Below are 11,713 nucleotides of genomic sequence, written 5' to 3' on the forward strand. Positions count from 1 at the left end.
CGAGGTGACCTTCCCCAGTGCAGCTTCCTGTCTCCCCTCTCTGGCCGGTTTTTCCTGGGTTTTACCTGAAAGATGCCTCTTTGCTGTTATCCGAGGTGACCTTCCCCAGTGCACCGCTTCCTGTCTTCCCTCTCTGGCCGGTTTTTCCTGGGTTTTACCTGAAAGATGCCTCTTTGCTGTTATCCGAGGTGACCTTCCCCAGTGCAGCTTCCTGTCTCCCCTCTCTGTCCAGTTTTTCCTGGGTTTTACCTGAAAGACACCTCTTTGCTCTTATCCGAGGGGACCTTCCCCAGTGCGGTTTCCTGTCTCCCCTTTCTGACCAGTTTTTCCTGGGTTTTACCTGAGCTTCCTGTCTCCCCTCTCTGGCCGGTTTTTCCTGAGTTTTACCTGAAAGATGCCTCTTTGCTGTTATCCGAGGTGACATTCCCCAGTCCAGATTCCTGTCTCCCTTCTCTGGCCGGTTTTTCCTAGGTGTTACCTGAGCTTCCTGTCTCCCCTCTCTGGCCGGTTTTTCCTGAGATTTACCTGAAAGACGCCTCTTTGCTTTTATCCGAGGAGACCTTCCCCAGTGCACCTTCCTGTCTCCCTTCTCTGGCCGGTTTTTCCTGTGTTTTCCCTGAAAGATGCCTCTTTGCTGTTATCTGAGGTGACCTTCCCCAGTGCAGCTTCCTGTCTCCCCTCCCTGGCTGGATTTTCCTGGGTTTTACCTGAAAGACGCCTCTTTGCTGTTATCCGAGGTGACCTTCCCAGTGCAGCTTCCTGTCTCCCCTCTCTGGCCGGTTTTTCCTGGGTTTTACCTGAAAGACGCCTCTTTGCTGTTATCCGAGGTGACCTTCCCCAGTGGAGTTTCCTGTCTCCCCTCTCTGACCAGTTTTTCCTGGGTTTTACCTGAACTTCCTGTCTCCCCTCTCTGGCCGGTTTTTCCTGGGTTTTACCTGAAAGACGCCTCTTTGCTGTTATCCGAGGTGACCTTCCCCAGTGCAGCTTCCTGTCTCCCCTCTCTAGCCGGTTATATCTAGAATTTATAAAATACTAGAGCACCACAACAAGATAAAGGTAAACAACCGAATTGCAAAATGGGCACAGGATATGAACAGACACTTCACCAAAGAAGACATTCAAATGGCAAACAAACACATGAAGAAATGTTCAAAATCCCTAGTACTAAGAGAAATACCAATCAAAACAACTATGAAATATCATCTCACCCCTGTAAGAATAGCAAAATTTAAAAGAACATCAAATGCTGGCAAGGTTTAGAGAAACTGGAACCTGTATTCATTGTTGGTGAGAGTGTAAAATCGTGCAACCACGATGGAAGTTGGAAATAGAAATACCATTTGAACCAGCAGTTCCACTACTGGGAATATACCCTAAAGAAATCAGACCTGCCACACTCATGTTTGTGTGGCTTTGCTCACAATAGCAACGAGCTATAAACAACCCAAGTGCCTATCAACAAATGAATGTGTATATGTTATGTATGTGGTATATTCACACAATGGAATACTATGCTGCATTGAAAAAACAAGGAACTCGTGGAATATTTTTCGTTTCCAAAATGACTTGCCTCTGGAATCTCAATGAATGTGGAGTAATGACGAAAGTTATACAAGTATTCAGGTCTTTCGTTCATAGGGTCACTATGAATCATCTACAACTTGATGGCACTTAACAACAACAACAACATACATACGTACGTACATACATACATACGTAATGACAAGAAGCCATGCTGCAAATCCAAAGACATGTGATTCAAATCCATCAGCAGCTCTGTGGGAGAAGGATGGGCAACCTCCTCCTGTGCAATTAACTACCTCTGAAAACCTGCTTGAGAGCCAGCTATGGGTCAGTTACGACTGAATGGTACACAACGAGAGAGAGAGAGAGAGAGAGAGAGAGAGAGAGAGAGACTCTGAGGGAGAAGGATGGACCGTCTACTACCATGCGATTAACTGCCTCTGATCATTCAGGAGGCTGGGCTTTATGAGGAAGAATGTGACATTAGGATTTGAGGAAGATTCATAAATAACCTGATTTATGCAGATGACACAACCTTGCTTGCTGAAACTGAGAAGGACCTCAAGCACTTATTGAAGAAGGTCAAGAACTGTAATCTTCAAAAAAGATTGAAACCCAAGATCAAGAAGACAAAGATTCTCACCAATGGGCCAATTGGCAGCACCATGATGGATGGCCACTTTCAGAATTCTCTCCTTTTAAACTTGACTATGATATACCTTGGTGTTTTTTTTGGGGGGGGTGGGGTGGTGTGGGATCTTTTCTATATGGTGTTCACTCAGCTTCTTGAATATACTTTCTCTCATTTTTCATTACGTCTGCAAAGTTTTCTTCTAGTAATTTTTCCACTACCGAGAAGTGCCTTTACCTGCTCTGTTCTGGGATTCTGACTATGCACATATTATTCCTCTTGATGGTGTCCGATGTTATTCTTAGGCTTTCTTCTTTTCCTTTCCTTTCTGATTCTGCTTTTTGTTCTAGCAGATCAGTGGTGACAATTCTATCTTCTATTTCTTTGGTTCTGTGTTCTGTCTCTTCAACTCTGTTCATATGTCCCTCCAACATGTTGACAACATCTGAAATATTGGTCCACATATGCTGGATTGTGGGTTCTTGTTTTTCCAGGGTCTCTAAAGCCTTATTTGTTTTATCTGCATTGTCTTGGATTTTTTTTTAGGTTCCTCTTGGTTTTCGCTTGCAGAGTTCTATAATTCTTCAAGTTTGTCTTTCACCCTTTTAAAATATTCAACCATTGTTCTTTTTATTCTGTGTCTGAAAGTTCCATCAGACTTTCTGACTTCAGGAAACCCGTTTTTACTGTATCACTTTTGGGAAGTGACATTTTGTTTTGGGTTTGTGTAGTGTGTAAGGTAGTCTGCTTCTTCTGTGACATTACTATGGTAAAGTTTTTAATGCTTGAGACCTTAACAGGCTCTTGGTCTGAAAACAGTGGCTCAAGAAGTCATTGCTCCAGTGGAGAGCAGGGCAGCTACTCTGCCTGGCCTTCTCAAGGGAAGACTTGCTTCAGTTGGGGAGGGATATGGCCTGTGAGTTAGCAGCCTTCTCTGTCAGGCTACTGCTGCAGCTAGACTAGGGGGGTCCAAGGTGACCAAGGCTAAAGGTAATGCCAGCTCTGGGAGAGAAGAAGAAATGGGATCACCTGTGATATTGCTATCCCTGGTGCAGTTTAGAGGGGTGGCAGTGGGTCATCCTCCAGGTAAAGGGGTATCTAGTTGGTAGGATGTCCAGGTAGCAGGGCCAGGTCCTCCAGGTGGCAGAGCTGGGCTTCCAGGCTGCAGTAGGGTGCATCCCAGTGGTGGGGCTCTGGGTCAGGTCTTCCAGGTGTTGTCCAGGGGGCTGGAAGCAGGGTTGGGGGTTCAGGTTGCAAGGCTGGGACCACCAAGTGGAGGAGCTGGGGCCTCTAGGCAGAGAAGCCTCAGTCTCCAGTCAGAGTTCCCAGGGGCCTGCAGGCAGTGGGGCCTCGGTCTAGTGCTCCAGACAGGAGAGCATTTCAGACCGCACTAAGAAATTTTCAAGACAGGTACCTAGTTAATCAACTGAAACAGATCCATGGCTGCTGACAATGCAGAGGCTGCTGTTGCTGCTGTTTATGCATGTTTGATATTTACAAAACTGTGTTGGTTGTACCCTCTCTGTCTTGTGATGATTTTTTTTAAACTCTTGTACCTCTTTATCTATAGTATCAATTATTTCTCCTTTCTTTTGCAATTTTTTAATTATTTGTTCATATTACTCCATATCTATATATTTCTTTTGTCTCCCTGCCTCTGGGGTATTCATTGGGTCTGTCATAAAATCTGCTTTTATAAGAGAAGGTTTGTTTTGGTTTTTCCCAATGTTTGTGCCTGCCGACTGCCTTCTTGACACTTTGTGAAGGTTTTTTTTGTGTTATGTATTAGGCTATTTTAGTTGTGTCTGTGTAGGTTGTTGACAGTTCTTTATCTTTATGATTCTATTCATTAGGTGCAGACTTAAAGTGTTCATTTTATGGAAAATGGCAACTTGTTTTACCTGGAGTCCTTTCTGGTCCTCTATAGCTGGAACATTTTGCTTTCCTAATGTTCTTCAACTTCTCTCTAGTCTACAGTAACCTGAATATTATCTGCCTCTCCTAGTCTGTTTTTGTCCTTGGTGGTCTTTCGAGTGGCCAAGTGGCTCATCATCAGGTCATTCCTGCTGATACACTGTCTGTCATTGGGGGAGATGGATTAGGCAGCTCCTGGTACTGAGAGAATGTCAGCCTTCTCAGGTCTAGTATAGCCTGGAGATTCTCTTCAGTGTGTAGCCCACCTCTCCTAACGTCTGTAATTGTTATTGATGGCCCACAGCGAGGCTGGAAACCAGGTTCACCCTAACTGCTGCATTCTCTATTCAGGGTAGGGGAACTGAGGACAGCCCCAGGCACCTTTATGTATCTGCCCTATCAGGTCTCATGTAGCATGGCAGGAATATATCCTGTGTGAAGTCCACCTCTCTTAAAGTGTAATTGTCCTCAGTGGTCAACAGCAAGGCTCTAGACTAGGTACCCCTTGATTACTGTATCTAGGGTGAAGGGTTTTGTTTTGTTTTGTTTTTGCCTTGGATTTCCATGAGCTGTAGCCTTGGAAAGCGTAAACAGAAGACTGATAGATTGACTGTTCCATAAAGAGGTACCACAGAAGGAAGATCTGATGATTTACTTGTGGAAAAAGTAGTCATGAAAACTATGAAGTACAGTTCTACTCTGACACATGTGGCTACTATGAGTTGTATTCTACACAGACTTCTGTTTCCCTGAGACTAGCTTTTCAAATTACTTTTTCTAATCTCCTATGAAGACTCAAGCTGAGAATCTTGATATCATGCTTTTACAGCCTTCCTTTTTTGAATAATCAAGAATTGGCCAGATTTTCCACCTTTGAAAATCAGAAATACTTGTTTTTGTCTTTGTTCTTATTTTCCCCATCAATTTTCAGAATGAATTTCAGCATAAGAGAGTCTTTGAATAAGGGACACTCTTTTTAGAGCTGTATCAGGGAAATTATGTATATATTTTATTGTGTACCTCCTTGTGCTATGATTCTAATTAATGAAGGTTTTTTTAAGTGTCTACCTTTTTTTTTTTTTACTCAGTCCACTTTTCACTGGCTTGTATCAGCAGACATACTTCTGCTGAGAGACCATCACTTTATTTTGTGTCCAGGCAGTCAACTCTGGGAAATTTTGGCTCTAGAATTTAATCCCATCCTTATTCTATTAAACTATTCTATTTATGTGTAAGCATGAATTCTAATGTATACAGATTTTAAAACAACTGTCTCAAATGTTTATTAATTGCTTTTAATATTGTTGTTATGTACCACTGAGTTGTAACTGATTCTTACCTCATCCTCCAGTGGGTTTTCATAGGCAGTAAATTGCATGAGAGAAGATTGATCATCTTTCTCCTGCAGATCAGCTGATGAATTCAAACAGCATGCCTTTAGGATGGCAGCACACCTACTTACCAGTAGACTCCCTACAAAGACTTAATTTTTAATGTTCAAAGTGTTGTATTAGGCATCAGTTAATAAGAAATAGACCTTGCCCTTTGAAAACAGACTTTTTATAATATGGGTGAGCAGTGCTATATAAAAGGCTGGCAAGAGTATAGTGAAATTGAAACTCTCATACACTGCTGGTGGAATAGCAAAATGATGCAGCCACTGTGGAAGGCAGTTTGGTGTTTCCTTAAAACTTTGAAAATAGAAATACCATTTGATCCAGCTATTCCACTGCTAAGAATATACCCCCAAAAATAACGGATGGGAAGAAAACAGATAAGCATACCCATGTTTATTGTAATATTAGTCACAATAGCAGAGAAAAGCAGAAACAGCCCAAGTGCTCATCAATGAACAAATAGAGAAAATAGGACATATTTACACAATGGAGTACTATGCAGCATTGACAACAATGAAGAATTCATTAGATGAGTCTAGAGGACACTGTGCTGAGTGAAATAAGTCAGTCACAAAAGGATAGTTACTGTACAAGATCACTGTTAGAGAAAACAAGTTAAAGGTTTACATACAGAGAGAATAACTCTAGTGTGATGACATGGTGGGGAGGTGGAAAGTAGAAAACTAAGAAATTGTTAATGAACAATGTCAATGTTCACGGCAATGGAAAAGGTGAAGGGCATGTCATCATTTAATGAATGGATGATGAGATATTGTGTGTATTGTTATTGACGTTGTGGAACTGAATATACATGATTAACTGGGGGGAACCCCCAAAAAATGCAAAATGCTTTGTAAACATTCACAAAAATCCCAATAAAGTGTTTTGTTTTTTAAAGGAAGATACATAATATTTTTATAGCATTTTAAAGGAAAAGCTAATTTTTCCCTTGAGGGTAAATGGGAGAGATGCAGGGATGTAAGGGAAGAATGTGGTCTGGAGAGCAGGAAGGAAAGAAATGTGCATGTGATAGTAACTGGTGAGTAAAAAAGGTGGCTCCAGGTACAGAAAATAGCACACCCTCTGTACTGCTCCAGGAACAAGGGATAAGTTGCTTGTGCTTCTTTCTGGCATGGGTGTTGTGACTATTGATTAGCTCTGTGGTTTGAGAGCAAGCCTTTAGTATAGGTAGTATGAGCAGAATGTTTATTACAATTGTTTTGAGTAAATTTTCTCATTGTTACCTAAGACATGCAAAGAATATGAGATAATATATTAAGTTAAGAAAGATCTTCAGTATATAGGCTTAGAACTTTAATATGCAGACAGTTGAACTCTTTCACTTGTGAAAACTTAAAACTATAGCACTTAAAGCTAATACACATTTTGCAGGTTTTCTTACATGCATAATGTATGGAAGATTACTTGTGTAATGCTGTAACCTCCATTTCTCTTCCATTTAGCTATGGCCACATAAGCTATATACTTCGATTTTTTGCAAAATTAATCACACACAAATGTGCTGACTTGGACAGGATGTTCATTATTTCATATTTTCTCAGTGATGACACAATATCAGTGTTTGAACTCACAGAGAGGAATTCAGGTAAGAAACATCTCTTATAGGATTTTCTTTGGATAATTTAACTATTTCTTCATTTTTAAAATAAGGAACCGCATTTTTACTTTATAGCTGATGATTTTCGATAGTGGTGTTCAATAAAATGGATAGAATTATTTTTATGAAGATATATTTAAAAAGAAACCAAATATATAAAATGGTGAAACAGGGGCTGTATGAATTGACTCATAGCTAGGGAATCCAGATTATCTCCTTTTTGCCACTACCCACCTTCCTCTGTGGTCTCTGAGGTGCCTCTGATGGATGCAGGGGCTTTAATATCATAGCCTAGATGCCACCAATTCTACTCACAGATAGCAAGACAAGAAGAAGTCTGTTTTCTGGATAATTATGCGTATGTTTGTTTGCTTTTGTTTAACCCATGAATCCTAGAGAAGCACATTTGTCAGGGCTCATCTTCCTCTGGCTCTTTGGTTTATTGATATTGTTGCTAAGTTCCAGCAAACAAACTTACTCAATACCTCTCTTGACTATGTATGAGAGAAGTCACTGAGTTTTTACTTACCAGATTACAAACCTAAGATACTTTCTATTCTCAGTACAAATCTGTTTAACATATTTATAATTTCTCAATACATAAATTTGGGAAGCATAATCAGTGGTGCATTGATAAACCACCTCCCTAAAAAACAAACAAACAAACAAAACCAAACTAAAATAAAGGTACTGAGTAGAAATGTTTGCCATTTCCCATGCTGTTTTTACATGGCCAATCATGGCCAATTTCAAGCTACCAACAGTTTAACAGCCAGCTTGCAAAATCCTTGAAAATGTATCAGTTCTCATGAACCACTCAGCCCCACAATGAGTAGTGAATAAATTGTATAACTAAGTCAGGATCCACAATGATTCATTTAGTGGATTGTTTTTGTTGTTATGTGTCATCAAGTTGCTTACAACTCATAGGGACCCTATGTCCAAGAGCCCTAACCCTGCTCTATCCTGTACCAACCTCATTGTCTCCGACACACCTACTCCCACTACCCCAATAACTGAATTGATCCATCTCATCGAGGGTCTTCCTCTCCTGTACTGTCCCTCCACTCTTCCAAACATCGTGTCCCTCTCCAAGGATTTGTCCCTCCTTGAAACATCCCCAAAGTATGTCAGACGAAGCTTCAGAATCTATGTCTCCAAGGAGCAGCCCGGCTTCACCCTCTCTAGGACAAACCTGTTTGTTTTCCTAGCAGTACATGGTATATTCAGCACCCTTCTCCAAACAGCTCAAAGGAATCAATTCTCTTTCTATCATCCCTAGTTACTGTCCAGCTCTCTGATGCATAGCACGTGATAAGGCACGCCTTAGTCTCCAGCTTGATGCCGTTGCTCTTCAGTACTCAGGAGAGGTACCTGAGGCTGAATTTCCCAACACAATTAATCTCTTGTTTTTTTGGCTGCTGGTGGTACCAAGAGTGTTGACTGTGGAACCAAGCACACTAAAACTGTTCAATCTTTTCACCATCCATACTGATGCTGCCAACTGGCCCAGTGGTGAGAATCTTCGTTTTCTTGATGTTGAGCATCAATCCATATTGAAGTCCTTGACCTTCTACAGCAAGCATTTCAGGTTCTCCTCAGTTTCAGCAAGCAGGGTTGTGTCATCGGCATAATGCAGGTTGTTGATGAATCTTCCTCCAATCCTGATGCCACATTCCTCCTTGTACAGCCCAGTATCCCAGATGATCTGCTCTGCATACAAATTGAAAAGGTATGGAGACAAATACATCCTTGGTGGACCCCCTTCCCGATTTTGCACCATGCAGTGTCTCCTTGCTCTGTTCTGACTACTGCCTCTTGGGTCCTTGCTCTGTTCTGACGACTGCCTCTTGGTCCAAGGATAGGTTTCGCATAAGTACAATCAAACGTTTTGGGATTCCCATTATTCTCAGAGTCATCCACCGCTTATTGTGGTCCACACAGTCAAAAGCCTTTGCATAGTCAATGAAGCACAGATAGACATTCCTCTGGTACTCTCTGCTTTCTGCAAAAATCCTTCTAACATTAGCTATAATATCCCTAGTACCATGACCTCTTCTAAACCTAGCCTGCACATCTGGCAGTTCTTTGTTGATGTGTTGCTCCAGTCGTTTGGGGAAATTTTTCAGCAGAATCTTGCTTGCATGTGATATTAATGATATTGTTCTATAATTTCTGCTCTCCGTCGGATCATCTTTCTTTGGAATGAGAACAAATATTGATCTCTACCAGTCAGTTGTCCAGGTGATTGTCCTCCAGATTTCTTGGCACAACTTAGCATATCTAGGGCATCATCTGTTTGTTGAAATATGCCAATTGGTATGCCATCAACTCCTGTAACCTTGTTTTTTGCCAATTCTTTCAGAGCAACTTGAACTTCCTCCATCACCACAGGCTCTTGCTCAAAAGTTATTTCATTAAATTCTTCTCTGTCACCCAATTCCTTCTGATACAGTGACTCTGTATACTCCTTCCATCTTCTTTTAATGCTTCTTGGATCATTTAACACTCTACCCAAAGCATCCTTAAGTATTGCCACTCGTGGCTTGAATTTGTTTTTCACCTCCTTCAGCTTCAGAAGCATTGAGTGAGTTCGGCCCTTTCGATTTTCTGACTCAAGCTCTTTGCACATTTCCTTATAGTATCTTGCTTTGTCATCCCAAGCTACCCTTTGAAATGTTCTGTTCTTGATTTCTTCCTTTAGCTTTTGGTTCTCGGCACTCTAATGCAATATTCAGAGTTTCATCTGACATCCATATTGGTCTTTTCTTCCTCTTCAGATTTTGTAATGATCTTTTGCATTCTTCATGGACGATTTTCTTGATATACTCTCACAGATAATTTGGTTATTCATTGGTGCTCAAGGCCTCAAACATGTTACTGAGATGGTTTTGAAATTCGAATGGGATAGACTTAAGGTCAAATTTTGGTTCCCGTGGATCTGATCTAATTTTCTTCAACTTCAGCTTGAACTTCCATATGAGTAGTTAATGGTCTCTCCCACAATCAGCACTTGGCCTGGTTTTCACAGCTGACATTGAGCTTCTCCAGCAAGTTTTCCACAAATGTGATTGATTTGGTTCCTATGCATGGCATCAGGTGAAATCCATATGTATAGCCTGCGATTGTGTCTTTCTTATAAAAGGTATTTTCAATGAATAAATCATTTAATGTGCAGAATTCTATCATTTTATTTCCAGACTCTTTTCTGTCACCAAGTCCATGTTTTCCAGCTACTGATCCTTCTTCCCTGTTCCCAAATTTTGCGTTTCAGTCACCGTTTATTATCAATGCATCTTGATTGCATGTTCAATCGAGTTCTGACTGTAAAAGGGAAGCATGAATATAAAACCATGATCTTAAAGGTCAAGAAAAAGAAACTCTAGACATCTGGAATGAGGAAGATGTGGCCAAGTAAATTATGAGTATTGAGTGTCTACTGTTTTTCTTCTGTGAACTTCTTTAGGTTAAATTCTATTACTCCAAGTCCTCTGAGAAGGAACTAAATATGAATACAGGATTAAATATGAAAGAGATTTCTTGACAGATATTTCTTTCCCTGGTGAGGGAAAATGTGAAAGTAGCCTAGGGAGGCTGTCACAGGTCTGACTCCTTTGAAGGACAGAGGGTACAGGAAGGGAGAGCAGAAGGAAAGACATTTTAGACTGTGGTAAAGTTCTAAGGTAGTTTCAGCAGGGCTTAATTTAGAATAAAAACCACAAGTAAAAAGGGCCCTTCTCTTGTAGGAATGGGCCTACCTTCATATCCCTATCTTGATCAGTCCAGCAGCCTATAGAACTCATGCCCTTCGCACAAATCTGGGGACGGATTTAAAAATTCAGCAGTTGGAACCCTTTACCAAAAATATTATTCTTTAGTAAGCAGAGAGACAATTTATAATCCCCATAAAGTTTGTTGCCATTTTGACAAGTCAAATGGCAGAACCAGCTGTGAATTCTGGTCTATTTGGTCCCAGAATTAATGTCACTTCAATATATATGTATAATATGGCAGGAGTACTGTGATAAAATTGACTACAGAAGCTAAAGTGCTGTATCAGTTGGTAGTCATGGATCTGTAAATTTCTGTTCAATATCAGTTAGAAAATACTAGAGTCCAGTGGGGAGCTAAAAATTCCAGGCATTCTTTAAAGAAATAAAGATAATTTACATATTGTTGAGAGGACACTTAAGGGTACTCTCATAGTCATATTCAAACAATAACGTAATTCCTTTACAGAAGTAGGCTTTTGACACTTAATCAGTAGGTCAAATTAAGTATAAAGCATCATCTAGAATAAATCAGTGCAAATAAGCTGAAGTGAGGAATTTTATGACTAGTATTAGTCAGGCAGTTGTTGTTGTTGTTGTTATGTGCCATCGAGTTGCTTGCGACTCATAGCGACTCTATGTACAACAGCCCTAACTATGTTCTGTCCTGTGCCCATCTCATTCTATCCGACACACTCATCCCGATTACCCAAGTCACCGAATCAATCCACCTCCTAGAGGGCCTTCCCCTCCTATGCCTGCCATCCACCCTCCCAAACATGATGTCCTTCTCCAAGGACCGGTCTCTCCTTACAACATGACCAAAGTATGTCAGACGAAGCCTCAGAATCCTTGCCTC

At 40.9% G+C, this 11,713-nt stretch overlaps 1 protein-coding gene across 1 annotated transcript in view; it reads left to right on the forward strand.

Annotated features, from left to right (window-relative positions):
- The window catches only part of EFHC2 (EF-hand domain (C-terminal) containing 2), a 386,962-nt gene that overhangs the window by 232,645 nt on the left and 142,604 nt on the right, over positions 1 to 11,713 (forward strand). The window contains exon 9 of the mRNA XM_006902078.1: positions 6,930 to 7,072. Within this exon, the coding sequence (XP_006902140.1) occupies positions 6,930 to 7,072 (143 nt within the window). The remainder of the gene's footprint in view (positions 1 to 6,929; positions 7,073 to 11,713) is intronic.

The sequence above is a fragment of the Elephantulus edwardii genome, unplaced genomic scaffold (genome assembly GCF_000299155.1).
Source record: "Elephantulus edwardii isolate Elephantulus edwardi_28Jun2011 unplaced genomic scaffold, EleEdw1.0 scaffold00365, whole genome shotgun sequence".
Taxonomy (NCBI): Eukaryota; Metazoa; Chordata; class Mammalia; order Macroscelidea; family Macroscelididae; genus Elephantulus; species Elephantulus edwardii.